This window comes from Leuresthes tenuis, unplaced genomic scaffold (assembly GCF_036924035.1).
Source record: "Leuresthes tenuis unplaced genomic scaffold, fLeuTen1.0.hap1 SCAF_19, whole genome shotgun sequence".
NCBI lineage: Eukaryota > Metazoa > Chordata > Actinopteri > Atheriniformes > Atherinopsidae > Leuresthes > Leuresthes tenuis.
In genome coordinates, this window is record NW_027325373.1 from 20,824,836 (window position 1) to 20,846,939 (window position 22,104).

The 22,104-nt window shown below is 40.6% G+C and overlaps 1 protein-coding gene across 2 annotated transcripts; it reads left to right on the plus strand.

Moving 5' to 3' along the window:
• The first annotated feature begins 997 nt into the window (after positions 1-997).
• Positions 998-17,892, plus strand: olfm1b (olfactomedin 1b). Of its 2 annotated transcripts, none has more exons than XM_072371991.1 (6): positions 998-1,498; positions 7,285-7,434; positions 8,167-8,322; positions 10,782-11,001; positions 14,559-14,665; positions 16,305-17,892. In XM_072371991.1, exons 1-6 carry the CDS (start codon positions 1,433-1,435, stop codon positions 16,977-16,979), a joined length of 1,374 nt encoding a protein of 457 aa, XP_072228092.1. In that variant the 5' UTR covers positions 998-1,432; the 3' UTR covers positions 16,980-17,892. The 2 variants fall into 2 exon arrangements, with proteins under 2 accessions (XP_072228092.1, XP_072228091.1); XM_072371990.1 differs by lacking the exon at positions 998-1,498 and adding an exon at positions 5,050-5,988.
• Positions 17,893-22,104: the final 4,212 nt, after the last annotated feature.

Sequence of the window (22,104 nt, forward strand, 5' to 3'; positions counted from 1 at the left end):
ATTTTTGTCCTGCCCTAAGTGGTGCATCGGCTTTTACAGGCAGAAGGAGAAGGAGAAGTCAACAACCACAGTCTGTATGAAGGGAGGCCTCATCTGTGGGAAAAATGTTTAAAAACTGGAGCAATTTTGTACCTCCTTTCCTCATTCAACAGCTGAACGAACAAAACTCAATAACTGTAATCTGACTATGTTTACTACATTAATGTAATATACTCTAAAGTTTATGTAAAAAAACAGATATTCTCAGAAGAAGAGGGGGAAAAACTACAATCGTTGCACACCTTAATTTGGCTTCTAGCTGTTGACTAGTTGGACACATTTCTCATGTTTTTTTTCTTCCCTGCTTTGTTTCAGTGTTGCTGACAGTATGAAAAATACCAAAGTCGCATTTGATCTCTTCCTTCACAACAAACTTTTAAGAGTCTAGCTGCAGTTTCAGTGTCACAGGTGTGTCAGTAACTGGCCTGTAAAGATGACTGCAGAAACTGACAGTGTGAACATTTTCAACCTTCTAAAGAAAACAGATTGCTTTGGAGATGGTATTTTTGTGGCTTGCTTACAAAGGCCAGGTTCCACTTAAATAAAGTAACCTCTCAATAGAAAACTGACCTTTATAACATATGTTTGTGTTGTATTTTAAGGGTTGTGCATTTCTTTATTACATGTAAATATGGCACTTTAGGGTATTATCAGCCTACAACATACAGTGCATGAAAAGTGGAAATAAATCAAATACAGTCCAGCATGAGCTCCTTCCAGGAGATTTAGATTTATAGTTCATTATTTTTATTCAGTATTTTCAGGCTTCACAATGTAAACTTTTTATTCTAAGATGGTTTCATCTGATCAGTAAATTGTTTTAAGTGACAAATGTAGCTCTGGCGGTAGTTTCTTTTTCTGTGGGTCACTATCTGGCAGCACATCATCTTGGAGAGGCATCATTTCTGCTGTATGCCTGCCAATTTGAATCTCCCTCTCTTGGCGATGCAACTTCCGCTTTCAGACCATGAACAGCGCCGTGTCTCTCATTTTTTCATCGAGAGCTTATACGGCAGCTTGAGGCGGAGAGGTAAACTTTTGCCAATATCCGAGTGAAGGTTTATTGCCGTGTGTACTGTCTGTGCGTCTTTAGCCCAATGTTCATCACAGTCCGCCGCAGCTTTAAATAAGTGCTGCCACGACCGAAAGGGAGAGGCACCGAAGATAGGCTCCCGATATGAAATGAATATGCACGGAGACGATTCCGTGAAACAGATTTGCCGTTATCTGCAACCGGGCTGCTGAGGTATAGAGCGACAAGCACAATAATAAAAGAATCGAGCGACTTGCAGCGCAGAGAGAGAACCGAGAGGAAAGGGCTGCTGTGCGGGGGGACGCGAAGGGACTCGATCTGCATGTGAGACCGCTGGTCCTCACACACCGGAGGCAAGAGATGCAGCCTGCGAGCAAGCTCCTGACTCTGATTCTCCTCATCTTCATGGGCACAGAACTCACCCAAGTAGGTTTCTTTTTTCTTTTTCTTTTTTTTTTTTGTGAACGCCACAACCTTCCTATTTTAAAAGCTATACCTCGCGGTTAATTGGCTCCAGATCCGCCGAGAGATTACCAGGTTACCAGGTTACTCATAAAAAAAGAATAAAGAGCCCCAGTGAATTGGCCCTTTACCCCGCTTAAACAGATTAACGGGTGGGATTACATGATGTGAATGCATCGCTCTTAACTGGCGCGGATAGATCCAGCAGAGCCCCAACCGCTCTCTCCACCGCCGGGGCTGAAAAACGGGCCAGATAAGGGGGCACAGACTGAATGATCGGTCAATTTTCTCATTAGTAAATGGTCATATTTATCAGTTGCAGCACTATTCTGGTGTGATATGTTGTTTGTGCCTTTCTCTACAAATACCATCGTTGAATGATGGGCTGCTGCTCTTTAGTGTTGTAAATCAGGGCTCCACAATCAAATACTGTGTGTGTCAAACAGTGGGAGATGTTTTTGAGCATGCCCAATGACCACAGAGTGACACAGAGAGCAGAACAATTCAACAATGGAGAGCCACTCAGCTCAGAAGTAGCACACAATTGGCAGTTAATAACATGCGTATGTGTGATTGTTTGTTGGAACTATGTGCACAGCAGTCATAAACATCACATCATAAATATTCGGTTTTCATGCTTGGAAGGGTGGATTTATTTATCACCAGGGCCTGCTGCATCTGGCCTGAAGAATGTTATTATTCAACTGCCTTTGCTTGAGCACCAAGCCATATTTCATGGGCTTCTCTGTTGTGTGAATCCAATTGTGGTTGGTAATTGAAGACAAAAAGGAGAAGAAGAAGAAGACAAAGAAAGTAAAATGTAGAACAAGGAACCATCAATAAATTCTGTTTCCACTGATATATCACAAGTCACAAACTCAATAAAGTGGGTGTGAAATTGTTTGCTGCAAGCCCCACTGGCCCTGATAACCAATGTGTTAGAACAATATTGACAGAATATTGCTTTGAGAGAATTATGCCAGCAATTGATTTCCAAAAAATGATGTGAAATGTCACTGCACTGACAGGGGAGCTTTATTTATTATTATTATTATTCGGATCGTATCAGCTTGCTTCATTTATGTGGAGCTGTTGTTTTGATCATTACACACAGTTATCCCAGGTGTGATGTTATATTTGGAGGGGGCCTGTTTTAACCTGCAGTCTCTAATCTGAAGTGGACATACAGCACAGGACAGCTTCATAGATTGATGGAAGCCATCGGAAAAAATTAGGAAAGCGAGCTGGTTTCACTTAGGGTTGTGTGACAGAAGGTATGAGTCTTGCACAGTGCAGGTCAAGGTCCACATAACAATGACAGTCTTTGTCTGATGACCTGAGAGTGTGTGTCATGTTCTTGAAGGGAAGTCAATATTAGACGAGAACCTTGCCTGTCTGCTGTCTTCCAAGAGAAGAGAACGACAAGACACACTGACAGGCTCTATTTTTGCAAACCTCTCCTACATAAAGCTCACAGCACATTTCACTGTAGGAAAGCCAGGCGTCTCCACATCTCATCTCTGATTGAAGCCAGATATAAAAAGTGAGAGGTGTATCTACGCACACAAAAAAAGACAGAGCGCCCGTTAACTCCCAGGTTACTCGTATAAAGAAAGCGTTGACCTCTGATGTTAAGCATTGATGCGCCCTCAATGACCACATTAAACGCCTTAGTTTCGGACAGTATGAACAAGGGCAGCTCCTTTCTTAACATCTGGCTGCAGGAGCAGTGAGAGGTTTGAGTAGTCGCACCCTCTCATCCAGTCTGCCCTCAGTCATTCACCACTGTCCCACCTCACTGAAAGATTGGGTGGTTTTACTCTGTGTTCACACCGAGAAGAATAGCAGGCAGAGCGGCATCTGTTGCTCACCTTGTGGCTCCCCCATGGCTGCGGGCCGACATCCGAAACTGTCTCAATGACACCTGACAAAACAGATGGCACTGCTCGGACCGCTCCTTGGACATAATGCATCCTAATAATCAGCCTACAAACAGAAAAAAAGCTGTAAATAAGTCTTTCAGGCTGTGTGCATGATTGCAAATGTGTGTGTGTGGGAGATGTTTATATGAATATGAGGACTTTGTGTATGGCAATAACTATCCTCAGTGCTCAACATACACAGGTTGCAGTAAAGGAGCATTTTGAAGTTCCAGAATTTTGTGGTGTAAAGAAAATAAATAGGCAAATAAATAAATAAGTGGTGGTATGTGAGAAACTGAGACAGAGTTTAACTACATTCCAATATGCGTGGTGTGATTGGCAGCTGGGGTTGAAGCTATTTATTATTCAGTATGGCTGGCTGAGTGACAAAGCAAGGGGGAGCGAAAGTGAGCAGAAGAGGAGTAGGTGGAGGTACGGTGCATTTTGCAATGTACTGGCGGGCTGGAAATGGGATTTTTCACTACCTCATGAGCACTTGACACAATGGATGCTGAATGTGACACCGTGGTTATCCTACTGCATACACAAAATACAAACACTGTTACTACAGCACACTACTATTCTTATGAAGCTTTGTTGTTCGTCTTTTTTCCACGTTTGGTCATTACTGATGTGTATTGGATATTTACCAGCTTATTTGTTTAGAAAAATCGAAACCTTTTCCCTTCACCTTAATTTATAACACGTGTCTTGTTGTAAAGGTGAAACTAATTAAGTCAAACCTAACAAGCAATTTGCTCAAATCCACAATGCATGGTCATTATGCAGCTGAGAAAAGTACTAGATAGATATTTTAGATCTTGTCGTCGTTATGAAACCCCCTTGATCTTTGTGCATAATGAAATTATCCTTAACATACAAATACTTGATATTCTGACATGGTTGATTCATCAGTCCATTGAATCATCTTTTATCAGCTCTGTGCTATACCTCATTTCACAACTTCAGACAGGCCAGCAGAGCAGCGGTGAACTGACCCCCGCCAATACCTCTGTGACCCTGCCAGTACCTTACAGTATCCCAGCAATGTGAGCTAAAATATGAAAAGTCACTGACAGTAAATGTGGGGTAGATGGATGGAAAGGAAAAGGGAGACAAAGGGGGAGGCAAGAGAAGGTTTATGCAAACTTCCCTTCAGTCTTTTTACTCGAGAAATGCATTATGAAACTTAGGAGGGCTCGTGTACTCTGTATTTTATACAGTTCACCACAAAGATTCATTAACGTTCATTAACTGTCTATCTGCACTGTTGAAATAAATACGCCAACTCTGAAAGATGTGATGTTAAGGAAAAGCATGCATCAAACTCAATGAGATTAATAAATGAAAAATAGGTTGCTTGCGTTAACGTTTCATTAAAAATATTTTTCAAATGTGTAGATGTTTCATATTGTGTGCCGTTTGTTCTCTTTAAAAAAAAAAGATAAAAAGAAACCATTTATTTTCCTCCCGCAACACCAAATTTAGCTGCACGATGGCGCCAGAGTCACGCGAATTAGATGCTCGTTCTTTGTTAGAGCTGAAGGCATCCTGTAACGCATCTATAAAGCATGAGCCCTGCCATTTCACTGCCTTTGCAACGCGACATCCTGTGAGTGTATTATGTTTATGTGGCCTGTGCAGGCATACTCTGCGGTGACTGTTTTAAAATGGAAAGCTCTGACAATCTGTGTGCCGAGGAGGCTCGCGTCTATGACAATCAGGGCAGTTTAGAGAGAAATGTCAGGGTTTGCTATAAATAATCGCTCAGTATCATAGTCGGCTGACCTCAGCCGCACTGCTAATTGCCACCCTCTCAGGAAACAGTCTGTGTCGGACAACTATGAACGACTAAAGCGCAGTCCAAGATGGGATATTACAATGATCGAACCCCAACCTGACTGACATCATTGCGTCTTGCGCTGTAGGGATCGTAGTACCTCCTCCTTCCTCCTCACATCCATTTGGAGCCGCCTGCGCGTGTAGTCAGTGGCACTTAATCAGAGGGCGCACCAAGGCAGGAGGCGGACCGTCGGGCGTGAACCAGATAGTAACGGTGAATTGGAGAGGCAGCAGTACGCGGGACAACGAGGGAAGAAAAGCCGTCCAGAGGACGTTTCCAGCTGCTGCTTCCAATTTGCGCCCTTTTGTCCTTCAGTGGATCAAGTCTGATAGGTTTGTCTCTGTCCCGACCCTATTGTTTCGGTCTTCTCTGTCGCCACTGACAGTGCTTCCTTTGGAGATGTCCACGAAAAGACGAGCCGAGCCGGAGTCCCGGTTGAAACATCAGGATGCTCTGGGCAACAAGACTCGCCTCCCTTATTTCTCTCTGGAGTTTGTAGAATGAAGAAGGATTAAATAAAGTCCGAGCAGAGCGCAAAGATGACGGTGCCTTTGCTGAAGATCGGGGTCGTGCTGAGTACCATGGCGATGATCACCAACTGGATGTCGCAGACCCTCCCCTCTCTGGTGGGGCTCAATACTACCAGGCTCACGGCGGCACAGGGAGGCTACCCAGACCGGAGTACAGGAGTAAGTTTCACAGATTTCCTATGACTGATTGACTTTTTTTTACTGAAGGAATTGCAAATAAATCATGCGCGCTTGGGTAGTCCATAATTTAGAGGAGAGATTCTATCATGCGACTGCAATAGTAAAAGACTTGGAGAGGCATCAAAGACTCTTCCTCCTGCGTTTGATGCTGCTCCGACTGCCACTGGGCTGTTGGGACATTAGCAGCCTGCACTAAGTGGGAAGTTGGTCATTTTTCTCTGGTGTTCATCTGAATTAGATATTCGAGTTGCCAGAAGGTATTAGGAGGTGAAATGTCAAAGCGCTGTCATCACTTCTCCTCTGAAACAGCAGGAATCTCGGTTCTTCCCTCCGCTATCTGTGAATGTGAACGTGTGAATGAGTGAGGCGTTCAAAGCCGTGGCTCGAGTCAAAATGAAGCGTTCATTATGCTCCCGCGCGCTCTGGTTAAAAATAGAAGACAGTGAAAGCAAAGGATACGGTTAATCTTGTGGGTTGTATCCTGAATGCACCATGTTTTTGTCATGATATCACGATTCCCGCACAGATTATTAATCATTATTTTATTTATTTTTTTGCAGTGAGAAGCTGAGAGTAGACAGATTGAAATCCATTGTCTCGTCAGCACATCCGTAGCTGGATAAGGCAGCTGACAGACAGTCGTTGTGATTGCTCCTTTTTAGATTTTGTGAAGTCACTCGTTCTTACTAATTAAAGCAATCAGCAGGTCTGTCCAGTGTTTTTAAAAAATATATTATTATCATTATTTAACCGCAGATGCAGTAATTAATATCTAAGAGTCAAACTCTTATCCGATCAGCGGGTTAGTGAATGGAGTAGTTCTCTCTTATGAAAAAAATTCTTGACGTCATACTTCTTACATATCTCTCTCTCTCTTTCACACACACTCACACACACATGCGCGCGCACACACACACACACTCACCACACAAACAACTTACCCACAGAATAATGGGAGTAGTTTAAGTGCTTTTGATTGGCTGCGGTTTTCTCTGGTGTGGCTTTAAAATGTTTAATATTTGCGATAAATGGGTGGGGCCTGATTGTCCGTCTGTGTTCAGATGCAAATTTTTGTCAAAGAAAGCTTTTGAATCAAAATTCTCCAAGTAAAAATAGCAGTCAGGTGTCTCCCTTTGACATTTCCTAGACAAATACCCTCTTTTTGATTTCTTTTATGAGAGTTGCTTTTCTAAGCCTCCCGCTTTGTTCCTCACTTTCCAAGCATCACCTCTGACCTTTTGCATTTTGTCTTTTTGCCTTCTCGTTTCAATTAAGGTGTTGCCAGCAAACCCAGAGGAATCGTGGCAGGTGTACAGTTCTGCCCAGGATAGTGAGGGGAGGTGTGTCTGCACTGTGGTGGCGCCCCAGCAGTCCATGTGTTCACGGGATGCCCGCACCAAACAACTGAGGCAGCTGCTGGAGAAGGTAATTATCAGTTAACTACCCCTCAACTGCTATCAAAGTCAGAAAATGCCCAGGGTAACCTTTCTATCTCCTTTCATCTCCCTCACACAAATTCATATGTGCAAAACATGGAGGCTTAACCAGTTCTGTGGTCACCCAATCACCTCTTTGCCCCTTGGACAAGAATAGAAATCATGTTCTAATGAGCTCCCTGGAAACCTAAAGCATCATGGGAGGCAACTGTACACTGACTGAGTTTCTATTGTACTGCACACACCCAAAGCAACACGCCTAATGATGCAATCCAGTTCAATACTCAGGGACTGGGAGCAAATACTACCTCATATACAAAAATGGATGTAATGGAATAAATGTTCTATAGAAAAATTTAGATTATCTCCAAATCTACAAAAAAATGTAGGTTAGCTCATTAACAGAAGCAGCCTGAGCGTGCAGACATCATTAAATCTTTTCTGAGTAACTAGCATATATTTAAAGAGGTTGTGCAACAAAACAGTTTTGAAGAAAGCAAATGTCTTAACAGTATGCATTCTACACTTCCAGTATGTGTCTGCAGCCCCTGACTAGTTGGCCTGATGTCAGAGTTTGTGATTCGCTGCGAGCTGAATGCCAAGCCAAAACAACATATTGAAAGCCTGTTGCATTTTCTGTACAACTAACACTTCAATTACACCATGTGAAAAAGGAGGGTTGGTGAATTATACGGGCTAATGTGTATTCGTGGCATCCCAGGTCCAGAATATGACCCAGTCCATCCAGGTGCTGGACCAGCGTACGCAGAGGGACCTGCAGTATGTAGAGAAGATGGAGGTTCAGCTTCGTGGTCTGGAGACCAAGTTCAGGCAGGTGGAGGAGAACCACAAGCAGAACATCGCCAAGCAATACAAGGTATGGAGCCGATGATCTAGCCATTGTTCTGATTCCCATTCCTTCATAGCTGCTCTGTAGCTCATCACTAATGGCCTAAATCATTTAGTCTTTGTGTGTTTTCTCACAGTACATACTGCATAGCAAGACATTTATAGTGCATTCTTAATTAAAGAGGTTAAATAAATGGTTACATAAATACAACTGTCAACATCATGACATTTTATTTGATGACTGTCAGACAAATAACCACAAATAATTAAATTGCCTAATATCCTAGCCCCTTAATAGTTTAATAAAAGCCAAACACCCTAAGTGGTGCAGCTACATCTGTCTGTCCAAACTCTACAGAACAGATTGGATGGTGCATCTGCAAATATTTGTATTTATGCCTGTGATCACCTCCTTTTCAGTTGCAAATCCAACAAATATTCACCTCCAAATTATTGGGCTCTCCTTGTCATTTAGTTTGAAACTAAAATGTGCCCGCAACAGCGCTGTGGCGTTTGGCTTCTGCAGCACAATCCATGACTTGAAAGACAATCAGACATAAACACATTTTCTGTTTAGACACAATTACACTGCGGCACAAGATGATGACACGATTAAAAGAAGGGCCAGTCAATCCTCAAATAGTTGAAAGCTACAAAAGTTTTCTGTTTCGTTCAACTTTAGAGGGCTCAAAGTATCCCATTCAAAATGTCGTGTTGTGACTCTTATTCATATCCTCAGTTTTTAACCAACTCACTTAAAACATGTAGATGTAGATGGAATCCTAAACAAACTGTTGAATAAGGAAATTTAACTGATTTAATGTTACTTTGTTGCATGGAAAGAAGATATCTGCTTATGGGCTTTGACAGCAGCATCTGTTTGATAAAGTTTCAGGATCAAATCACAAATCACTAATTCACTAAAACTAATTTTTTTTGGAAATAGGGCGGCATATTATTTCTCAATCGCTTTAGTGCTAATATGATGCATCTGTAATTCTACACAGAAATTCTTGATATCCTTCATCAAAATATATATTTTTAACTTGTTTTCCATTTTAAAATGAATTATTATGATCTCAATAAATCGTTATTATTCTTATCCAGAAAAAAGCAATAAGTCCTACGTTAATGTCAGACATTTGTTTGCTCAAAAACAGAGAGAAATTTAAAAAATTCCCCTTCATGTAAGAAACAAGAAATCTCAGGAGTTAAAAAGCTGCCAGAACCAAAGAATGTTTGCATTGAAAATGATATGGAATTAAATCAGTAAACAGCTTTTAAAGACTTAAAGTAGTTTTTTTGTTTATTCATTTGACTGTAAAACTGTCAAAACCTTCTTTAAATAGTTTTAATAGCAAACTATTTTCATCAAGAATGGGTTAAGACATGTTTTCTACAAGAATCGTCACCTGTAGGAATTTGGTGTTATATTTCAGACAAATGCAGTTTCATTTGTGCATTAACCTCAACCACGAAATCAAAGTGGCTTCCATATTCATACCACCTCACCTGGACCGCTACACGTGTGTGATTCTCTCATTTGTGCATGCAGAAATCATCATGCTGCCAACACCATGTTCAGTGCATGTATGCAATTTACTGTAACACATCTTAAGTGCATTGTACCAAGTGTGTGTGCCTTTGTGTGTCTGTTAGTTAGGTTAGCAAGCTCTAGCTCCTGTCAACAGTTTGTCATTTTCTTGCTTGCAGGGCTAACTTTAAGACATGTAAAGAGAGCCACAGGGACGAAGAGGCAGGTCAATTCCAGATTCCCCTGAACTGGGCCACAGTACTGAGAGTATTTGGGCATCAAACAGTTAATTTACCTTTTAGCACCATTAAGACTAAGAAACCCCACCCTTCTCCCAAACCAACCCACCACTGATCTCTTCCTGCATGTTACTGCTGTTAAAGTTTTCCATCTAAAAGCTTTTTCTAAGCGTAAATACATTATTATTATTTATTATTATTATTATTACTATTATTATTATTATTAATTGCTGTTATTCATTGGATTTTTCTTTGGCTTTTGTCTATGCATATTTGGTTACTCAACAAATCTCTGCGTAAAACTATAAACGTAAAATTCGAGACACTTTGTTGTGTGTGACATGTAAAAGCATGTAACCCTTAATACGATGTTGCATTTTAAACAATGATGACCAATAAAGAGCTTTCCCAATTGTTGTCGGTGTACTGAGGGCTTGCTTTTTAACGGCTGCTCACTGTCGGGACGGAGCCACCTGCTCTGCTCGTCCAGCGGGTGGAGAAATTTCTCTGGGTTTGACACACACTTGCACGGACAAAACACAGCTGTTCACACACAAACACTGAACACGGACACAAACAGTGAAGAGGCAGGATAGGATAGTTAGAGTAGCCAGGCTTAGACAGGTGTTTTTTTTTTCTTTCTTTTCTTTTATGGACAGCAGGTCTCCTTTTGTCGCGCATGACACTCAACCGAGCTTATTCTAATCCTTTCAGGCCATAAAAGCGAAAATGGAGGAGCTTAGACCGTTGATACCAGTGTTGGAGGAGTACAAAGCCGATGCCAAATTGGTATTGCAATTTAAGGAGGAGGTCCAGAATCTGACGTCAGTTCTAAGCGAACTACAGGAGGAGATGGGGGCCTATGACTACGAGGAGCTTCACAACAGAGTGTCAAATCTTGAGGAGAGACTCCGAGCATGCATGCAAAAATTAGGTAGGCACAGAAGGTTATTGACACACACTCTGCTTCAAACATGTGCATGCACAGACACTGACTTTGTATGTCATGAACAGCCAGAAAGACATCCGCAGGCATATTCACATGATACAGGATATGAGAAGAACATCATCCATGGCTTTGATGCTGTACCAAACACATATTTCACAGAGAAAAAAACGAAGAACTCCTTCGCTCATTGCATTCTTATGGTTCTGTTTGTCTGCATACTGGTATTACCATGGACTTTTTCTTTGGGTCATTTTTACATTGTCAAAATCCTCAAGTGATTGAATCCTTTAAAGAACTAGGCATATACTCTGGGGTTGCATTTCAACAAGGTAAGCTTCCCTGCATTTTTACTGCAAAGAAACACTGAAACTAAATTTTCTCCAAATCGGATGTGGTGCTTCATTTTAGCTCCTGTTTCTTTAAGGACCCCTCCCAAAAGAAAGCCAAAGAACAGCCATTAAGCATACATTATGTAAAGCTGTTCCATTATGATGTAGACAAGTCAGGAAAGAAAAGTCTAGATTCCAAATGAGCCATTTCAGAAATTTGAGAAGCGATACCTCCTTTGAGAGGATGTCATTTACATGTGTAAATGGTGGATGACACACTGAAGGTAAGAGAGAAAAGTCATGTTGAAGATACGTCTTCTGAAGCGATGGGTCAGTGGGATAGTTAAATATGTAATTCAGATATGAGGTGTGTAACTTTATTCCACTGGTGCACGTACATATGTAGCTTTGGACAGATGAAGTGAGCGTGCATGTTCTCATCAAGCTTATCTTTACTTTTAGCCCCTGTCTCAGCCTCTTCACACCTCTGTCACAGCCCAGAGTGCTAATAGATGCACACCCACACGGTGACTAAGATGTATTACAAGAGCAGAGACACTTACACGCACATCACGGGTATATTGTGTCCCTGTTTCATATTATTCACTGTGCAAGATGACAGAAAGAAATTTGGGAAAAACTTTGGCTGCAATGTCCACAGTTCCTTGTAGAAATCTTGGACACACTGCAATTGTAGAATAATTCAGTTCATCCACAATAAAAAGGCAAGAAAGAAAAAGCTAACACATAATCTCAGCTCACCAGTCGCTTCTTGTGTCATTATTTTTTGCCTACACACATGCGCTTTCAACCTATTGGCCTGGAGCCAGAACCCTTTCCCTGATTTCGCTCTCAGTTCAGAGAACTTGCCACTCCTCATGTCTGTGGTTAGGCTGCAAAAAGACAGGAGAGCAGCGACCTGCGGGACTTAACTACAGTGTGTGGGCAAGATCAGATGAGATGAAGGCGAGTCACACCGCGAGAATGGCTCAGGCAGAACAGAGGGCGGTTATTCCTTTTATCTTCACACAGTTGCAGAGGCACTCATGCATAGTGCACACAGATACACTCCAACACTTTCCCGCTACTGAGATTAAACTGACGAAGGTCACTAGCCACATTTGCATAGAGAAAAACAACATGAGAAAAATGGAGGAGGCAGACGAAATTCCAGTACAGAGTAATAGATGGGAATAACTGATAGAGGGTGGTGTTTGGGAACGAGAAAGTGAAGACGAGCAGAAACGGTGAAAGAGAGTAACTAGAGTCCCAACAGAGCTGTCCTTCAAGCTGTTTTGTGCCAAAGAGACTAACAGCCCAGCAGCTGATGGGACACAATAGCAATCGATCAACAAGACATGCCGGTGTGCTGGGCAATAATCAAATAAATAAATCTCCTTGCCCTGCAATGTGGAGGTGTATAGAGCTCCAAGCAAATCCAGCCTCTGCACACAGAAACACAGATGAATGGAGCAGGAAGGTCACTACTGTATATAAACACCTCAGCTATCTGCTCTGTTACCAATGTTTTACTTTCATTTTAATCTCTAACGAACAAAATTAGAATATTTCTCTCATTACAAACACTCCTTGAATTAATTTCTCCTCTCTCTGTCTTTAGTCAAAAATTGTATGTAAGTCCCAAAGGTATTAGAATATACTCATCGAGTTAGATGTTAAGCTCTACAAAGTTTTGAGACAATGTATGACTACTTCAATGCTAAGAAAATGGGCCATTGAGTGTTACTTAAATCTCTACTATTTCCTGATTGGTGCAAATTGTCACAAAATGTGACATTACCCATTTCTCAACTGAGCCCCTTAAACAAGTGAGAGAAGCTCATCGATAATAGGAGCATCAAATAACCCAAATTTCAACTTTAAAACCAGACTTTTCATTTCAGAGCTTCTGGAAACAAGTGTTGGCTTCAAATCTAAAACAACATTTTGGTTTAAGGGCTGACGGTTTTTTTGTTACACCAGCTGCAGTTTCCATTTGGTTTTCTACTTGCACTGCCCTCTCATTCATGCCGAGCAAATTCAGGCCAAAAGGGGATTAGACCCTGTGTGCGGCTCTAGAATCCAGATCCATCAGTGTACTTCCCAGAATCCTACAGTAGTAATGGTCATCTAAAGATAGACACATGATTAGAGAAAATAAATAAATAAATCAATGGCCAATGTAATAATGCAGACTCTAATTCCACTGAGGGTTATGTAAGGGACTCAACCCTCACTAGAAATAGTAGATGCTGCTCATGTGACCATGTGTTTGTGTCTGTCAGCTGCAGTTTAGGTGAGATGCCCACACATTCTCACATACACGACATATGCTGCAAATAGAGACACGCAAAAAGCTCCAACAGAGAGCCACAAGTTTGATTATGTAAGAGACCGAAATGTGGTAGTATTGGTGAGGTTACATAAAGGAGTCTAATAAGCTGAAGAAGAAAAAATGGAACCTAAACTGTGTGACTACAAAGTAACATGACACTTAACAACAATGAAGAACATAAGAGATGATAGGGCCGTAACAAAAGGGACTAATGGATGAGATGCTTCACAGAGAAAGACTAATGAAAACCTCAAATGAGCAGTCGTCACAGTCCAACTCTTTGAATTAGCTTATTAGACTGACTCACTCCATCCGTGTGATTAGATAAACTATTCTAGATCATTTCATTGACCTTTGTCTGTGAAAAGCGGTCTGATAAAACAGCCTAACAAATGGATGTACCGAAAAGCATAGTTATTGGGTAAAACCACGTCTCTCATCTCTGCCTATGCTTATTAAAGAGGGTGCATTAATCTGTGAGAAAAGAGGGAAACTGAGCCCAGTGTTGGATAGTCAAATTTACATTCACACCTCAATCAACACTAATTAACACTATGGTGGTGTACAAGTTTGGCACAGATTCAGAATACACAGAGGCTCTCCTGTTCCTATTCATCACTGCTTTCACCTCTTCACATGTCAACTTTCAGAGTATAACAGGCATCTGCATGTGTGAAGTGAATAATAAGCACTTCTTGTAGAGTACATCCTGCAAAGAGAAGTGCAGAGACACAGCAACAAGTTGGACATGAACTCCTTCATCCTTCAGGCAAATTCATTTGGATTTGAAGTAAATACAAGCGAGCAGAGTTTGGATTAAGTTGAAAACCCAAAAGGGTGTTACTGCAGATGTTGCCATCTCACTTTTGTCCTTGCAGCATGTGGCAAACTGACGGGCATCAGTGATCCCATCACAATCAAGACATCTGGATCCAGGTTTGGCTCCTGGATGACTGATCCTCTGGCACCTGAAGGTGATACTCGGGTACGTACAGCACAAAGTCACACAAGCATCTTTCAGACACACACCTGTTGCCGTTAATCTGATGGAAACTTAACATGTTGGTTCTGGACTTTGGTTTGTTCGGTTTCAACCAGACCTCCTGACAGAACATGAAATAGCTACATTGTTCCAAATAGCATGTTTGTGCTAAAAAAAATTAAAAAGACTACATTATAATCACTCTTTTCAAGACACTGAGGAGCAAGAAGAGGATGGCAGAAGATGCAAGTCCATAAAACCTTAGAATCTGGTGCAGTTTCATCACCATTGTTTGGTTTTGTATTGTAGGTGATACACATAATTAATCATTCGTTTTTATTTGATTTTAAAGCAAAAGTAAACTCTTTTCTGTCCCATGTACTATATTTTCAATCAATTTTAGGATAGTAAAATGAACATCTTTGGTTTGAATAATTGAAATTCTGTAATTCCAATATCACTTATTGGGTGCAGCCCCCTAAAACTAGAAATATCCAAACCAAAAGCCTTTCCTGTGTTCTCATTCAGAAAATGAGCAGCTGAACAATCTGCTACCTAAAAGTTGAATGATTCTGAAGCTGAAAATGACAAACAACTCTGATAACCTCCAATGCAAACTGACCCCTGCTACTTTTCAGCTGATTTCCTCTGATTCCCTTTTGCATAGTGGGCCGTATGTTGGCTCTGTTAATAGTTCGGGTCTCCATTACTAAAATCCATCAACGTGAAATGCAAAGAATATGTATGTGGTTTTCACAGAAAATTGCACAGTGGAATTGGAAATAAAGAAATTTGTGTTCTGTTCTGACTCTCCGAGAAAAATTATTAAGACGCAAAGTCACATGAGAAGAATTAGGAGGGAGCAGCACTAGCTGCATAGTTATTCAGGTACTGTTTCCCCTGGAAAGCCAGCTGTTCTAACGGTATTGGCCACACATTTAAAAAAAAAAGTCATCAGAAAGAGTGAAGCTCACTGCTGACAAAGATAATATTTAGCAGGCAGCAAGGCAACTTTTTTAGTTGAACTTAATGTATTTTGAGCAGAACACATGAGAGGTGTGCTGCATCGTCTAAAAGCACCATCGAATAACTGAATGTAACTGACAGGAGCAGACAGGTCTGCTGGACTTCTTTTTATCTCTGTGTCTACCTATCTTAGCCTCTTATTTTTATTTGTCAAGGCCTACTTTCTTGATGTGAATAATTTTTAGGTCAATCACAGCAGCACATGGAAGCAAGTAGTGGACAGGCTTTAGCAGTATCAGTCCTGCTGAGTAGGGAAGGTATTAGTAGCCCTGGAAAGTCCACCACCAACAGGGCCAGCAGGAAGCAGCTGAGATGCGTCTTTTATCTGGAATGATGGGCATTATCCCCACAGGACCTGACGTTTGCCACCCCGTGGCTGTTGTCTGAACCGTTCAGAAGCTGCTGGATCTCAGCTTCATTTTCTCCCTAAAGAAGTCTCAGTGCTAGCTTAATTAGGATGCTTGTTGATGGTGTGATTTGATTTATTCTGTGTGTGAACTGCATGCAAGATTCTGATACTCACATGGGCCAACAGACAAATAATGAGACTTTGAGCTCTGAAGTAGTGTTGTGCTTTATCTTAATGCAAAATTCTCTTTCTTGTCATCATGTTTAGGTCTGGTACATGGATGGTTATCATAACAACCGCTTCGTGCGGGAGTACAAGTCTATGCATGACTTTATGACGACTGATAACTTCACGTCCCACCGGCTGCCCCACCCTTGGTCAGGAACAGGTCAGGTGGTCTATAACGGCTCCATCTACTTCAACAAATTCCAGAGCCACTTCATCATCAAGTTCGATTTCCGTACGTCCTCCATCAGCAAGTCCCGGCAGCTTGACAACGCCGGCTATAACAACGCGTATCACTACGCCTGGGGAGGCCATTCTGACATAGATCTGATGGTGGACGAGGGAGGCCTGTGGGCTGTCTACGCTACCAACCAGAACGCCGGCAACATTGTCATCAGCAAGCTGAACCCCAACACTCTGCAGATCATCAAGAGCTGGACCACCAACCACCCCAAAAGGAGCGCCGGAGAGTCTTTTATGATCTGTGGCACACTCTACGTCACCAACGGCTACTCGGGAGGCACCAAGGTTTACTACGCCTACTCAACCAACTCCTCTACTTATGAGTACATCGACATAGCCTTCCAAAATAAGTACTCACATATCTCCATGCTAGACTACAATCCCCGTGACCGTGCCCTCTATGCTTGGAACAATGGACACCAGGTTCTCTATAATGTGACACTGTTCCATGTCATCCGCTCAGAGGAACTGTAATGGAAATGGATTTAAAACATAAATATATATTGTCTGTGTAGAAAATCTCACTATATTAAAAAAATATATCTGCGAAAGAAAAGACTATGGCGAGACCATTCTATTTATGAACTCAAATCATTTCTGAGAGACTGCATCGTCAGTGAATGCAAAGTCTATTGAATGTGCTTCTGAAAAAAAAAAACTAAAATTAAAGGGTTTCATTCCAAAATGTGACATATAAAACTATATATAAGATGGCATCACAAAAAAGAAAAAGTTAAGAACACAATAATGTTTTGTAAATCAAGTTTCCGGTATGACATCTGACTTCAGTAGTTAGGCTTTATTTTGCTGCTATCCTTTTCTTAGAGGCATTTTGTTCTGGAATGAAACTCTTTAATCTTTTGCCGTATAGAAAATGATTGTAAAAGTAGAACATATATCAGACTTAAAAGAATGAGAACAGATGCCAAAAAGAGAGAAACATCACACTTTTTTATATTATGGAACATTCATCTAAGCTCATTCCTGCGGCTCGAGTTCTTCTGCCAAAATCCTCCCTGATGAACTTTTCTTGTGGTCAATGGGGGTCCTGAAACATGGACTGTTATTAATAAACTGCTGGACCCCCAGGTCCAATGGACAAAAGTGGGAGGTCAGTCAATACAGAAGACTTGATAGCCTAATGGAGGTGGTCTGTCACATCGTTTTTATCAAGTACAGTAGCAAATCTAAAGTCTGTAGAGAAACAACAATAACATCACCCACTAAAAGACCTGAAGGCACTGACTGTTGACAGCGCTGTTTTTTGATCTGATTTTTCCTGTGTTGGTGACTATGTGTGAAGGCTTTCTTTGCATGAGTGTTTTCTATCACGTCTGCTCCTCTGAATGTCTTTTGCTGTATGATACTGTAAAAAAAAAAGAAAGGAGGGATCAAGTGGGAGTGGGAACAAGGTAAGATGCCTTTGGGATTTTAAGGATTTGCAACTATATTTACTTTTTTCCTGTTTCTTTTTCTATTTAGTTGCAGTTTTGTTTATTTCTGTTTCTTTGCTACCTTTTTTAAAAAAAATATTCTTGTATCACTGTAACTGTTGGCACCGCTTTGCCTCTGTACTTGTTTATTTGGACTGTGTAGGAGGAATCTATTTAGCTTTCACTTTTCTGAAGAAAAAAACAACAGAATGTATGAAGTATTGTATCTTGGATAAGGGAACCTGGTTCTCTTGTCCTCAACTCACATCATGCGCCTGAAGTAGGGAAAGGTTTTTTTTGTTTTTTTAGAGGATAATTCTGTCTTTTGTCATGTATTTCCCCACTGCTGGTGAAGGAAAATGTTGTTTAAATGTATACTCTTGCTGAGGACAAAAGCTTTTCACTCTTTTTGCGCTTTGCTGGACATGTGTTGTATCTGAAATGAGATAGTTAATGATTCGTGTCAATAAAACAGAGAAAATTGATGCTTGGATTGTTGCCTTAAAAAGCGACAAGATACCATAATAGCCACATAACTACAAAACTAGCCAGCTCTTATTTGTTGCTTTTCTTCATTCGAATGACACAGAGCTGCCATTCTGATCTGCTGTTGCATTCAGATTGTGTGAGGATTTAAGTAAGGTTATACACCATTTTGAAATGACACATTCTCCTATTGTGAATGAAAAGGGAAATTTAAAAGCAATAAAACATTATTACTCAGCTTAATACACTCAGACAGAACAGTTCAGAATGGGAAATGCTCTAAAATGACAGGCTGTTAGTATGGATAGTGACAGGTTTCAGCCTCAGGTGGTGTTGACCAGAGCAGCGCCTCAGAAAAAAATGTATTCATTCAGTAAAGAGCAAAAACAAAAAATTTTCAGGTCTCTGGGGTGCCCAAACCATACTAAATTTCCTGAGCCTAAATAGGTATTGGTATTTAGTGAATAAACTCAACCAGAAACAAATTTCTTAGCTTATTGTCTCTAATGTTAGAAAGCTTGATTAGGGCTGTGATCAGTGTAACTCAAATAACCCCTGTCAATGATTTATTTTTTCACTCGTCATCTATGTTGGGATGTCTTCTTTTTGAAGCTAAACTGCCTACTTCTTTCTCACTCAACAATTTTCCCTCCTTTGATCTCCACTCCATTTGACTTACCCCAACTACTATCCTTCTTTTTCTCCCCCGTCCTTCAGCTCTATATTTCTCCCTCTTGTTGCTCGCTCTCCCCCACTGCCTCTTAGTCCTCTGATGTTCCAATCGATGAATAAATGATTGCTTCTATTTTCACTCTGAGAGCTTGCCCAATACAAACTACTTTGTTCCCCAGACAGAGAGAGAGAGATGGAATTTGGGGGACATAAAAAAAACATTGAGAAAGAAAGATGTTCAGTGTAGGGTCTTGCAGAGTTTGACAAAATGAGCTGTCACTCAGAAGCTGAATAAATTTGCATCTTTAAGTAGTGATTTGCGCATCAAAAGACAGAACAGCATTCCTCCCTCTCGCTCCACTTCGTCACCCCCAACATCACAAACGCATATGCCTACAAACTTGACAGTTACACAGTCATTTAATCATTTTACAGGTTGGCTTTCTCTTGTCATTTCTGCACCAATAACATGTTTACTCCAGGTTTTAAACCATGAAGCAGGCTAATTAACTTGTGAATACCCTCTAAACATCACAATCACTGTAGCAGCATTTCTTGGACTTAAGGACAAACACAGCAAGAGATCTGACCTCGCTCAGGTCAGCTGTAATGTACACCATTCCCCTAAGGACTGAACCACTTATCAGTGATAGAAAGCCAGTGTCCATGAGCCAACGACAGGCTTGCAAAATGTTTGCATAGCACTGCAGTAACTTTACTTTGCAGCCCAACATTTTATGACATATTGTCATGATTGAAGACCTTTCCAATACATAACTCTGCCTTGCAACCAACTCCTGGGCATCTGTGTCTATGGCCTCTTTATGTAACCCATAATTAAAGGTGCCATCGAAGCTGACAAACTGACATACAACTTCATTTGACCTGTCTGTGCACTTGGATTTACAGTTGAAAAAAAATCAACAAATACTTCAAAACACAAGCTAATATATGTGGGAAATATTTCAAAGAAGGACGACTCGCTATCAAAAATATATTTGCTTGATCTAACTCACTCTGTTATTGCGTTGAATTTTTAGATGTTGCATCTACTGTAGATGAAGCGTTCATGTGTCTCATGGTTCGTGGTGTCAGCATAGTTGTCGTTCCTCCTCAGCGAGCTGACTCTGCAGGGACAGATGCAGCTAGTGTAACAACTATATTAAATGATCACCATGAATAGTGTATATTTTCAAGTGTTATTACGTCGACTTTTTAATTAATGAAAATGCAGATGAAGAACTACAACCCCAATGATGAAACAATTTGATTTTCAGATCTAAAACCAATATTTTTCACAATAAAACATTTCATTGTTTGTTGAAAAAGATTTGCTCATCATGTCTCAGAAAGCTTGGAAGTGGTAATAAAAAGAAACAAATGGAAGAACGTGTTAATTAATAACACTGTAAAAAAAACATGTGTAATCAGGTTCATTGCATTATAAAAAAAAAAACAGACTACAAACTGTGGAACAATTTCAAAATAATGTTTGTCTACGTAAACTATGAAGACTCTGAAAATTCAGTCAACTCTGCGCGTGACGGACATGGCCAAAGCTCAATACTGAAAATGATCCTCAGCCCCATAGGCAGCACTGCATTAAAAACTGTTATGATTCGATGGATATCACTGGCTAAGGAACACTTCCAGAAATGACTGCTATTCGCAAATGCAGATGAATGCTTTATTATACAAAGAAGAAGTCGTATGCGAACATGATCCAGAAACGCTGCCATCTTCTCCAGGCCAAAGCTCATTGATAATGGACAGAGACAAAGTGGAAAATTGTTCTGTGATCAAACAAATTTAAATTTCAAAGTGTTTTTGGGAAATCATGGATGATTAGATGCCACATGCCCTACACGAAAGAGAAGAGGGACAAGCCATTTTGTTATCGGTGCTCATTTCAAACGCCTGTACGTCTGGTGGTATGGAGGTACATTAGCGTCTATTGAACTGGGAACTTGTTAATCTGGAATGGCACCATCAGTGCCTAAAGGTATGTACAGGTTTTGGAGCAATATCCTCCAATCTTTTTTCAGGAAGGGGCTGGAAGATAATAACTCACAGCATACTGCATCTGTTACAACACCACTGGTCTACAGTGGATTACTGAAAGCATATAACAAAGAATACTCAGGACTTTTGAGCAACTAGAATCTTCTATCAGACAAGAATTGGACAGCATTCTGCCCAAAGATGCAACAACTGGTGACCCCATTTCCGAGGGATGTTGTTCAATGGTAAACAATGGAGACATGTTGCTTATATTAAATTTACGATAAGCTAATATTTTTTATTAAATACATTTTTCTATGATTTGATATGTTTCTATTGTTCTATTGTAAATTAAATATTGGTTTATGAGCTTTGCAAACCACTGCTGCATACTGTTATTATTTACATTTTGCAAAGACTTTCCTAGAGATAAAGATTGCTAGAGATGTTGAGATTAGCGCATACACTAACCTGCAAGAAGAAAGTGTTTTGGAATGAAAAGGTCAAATCAGTCTGCAAACTGCAGTATTTCATAGAAAATATTGCATTATAAAAGATGTTCAAGGGTTTAATATTTGATCATTTCAATGCAAAGTGTGGTCCTATTTCATTATTCTATCAAACAGGATCTGAAGATGGTCTAATATTCTACGATCCACCAAATAGTTAAAATTCCATTTAAGATAAAAAAAGAACCTGATTAATTCTTAACTGTCAAGAGAACCAAAGCAATAATGACTTTTCCACGGCACTGGACCTTTCCCACTTTGAAGCAATCACAGTGAGCCCTTTTAAATTAGATATAAGATGACACATACCAAGACTTTCTCAAAGACACTGCTTTGATTCTGTTCCATCACCAAAAATTTCCTTTCAGATTTATCACACTTGCAGGGGAACAGAAATAAAGCCTAAGTTTTCATTGGTGCTGGGGGCAATAGTCGAGGAAAACCTATTACAAGCCCTGCATGGGCTGGAATAACAGCCGCTAATAAATCAATAGAACC

What these genes read in the sequence shown, in the direction of transcription:
- olfm1b (XM_072371990.1), top strand. Translation starts at nt 5,839, where the DNA reads ATGACGGTGCCTTTGCTGAAGATCGGGGTCGTGCTGAGTACCATGGCG. An exon ending in ACCCAGACCGGAGTACAGGA is followed by an intron (nt 5,989 to 7,284) that starts GTAAGTTTCACA and finishes GTTTCAATTAAG; the next exon opens with GTGTTGCCAGCAAACCCAGA. An exon ending in AGCATGCATGCAAAAATTAG is followed by an intron (nt 11,002 to 14,558) that starts GTAGGCACAGAA and finishes TTGTCCTTGCAG; the next exon opens with CATGTGGCAAACTGACGGGC.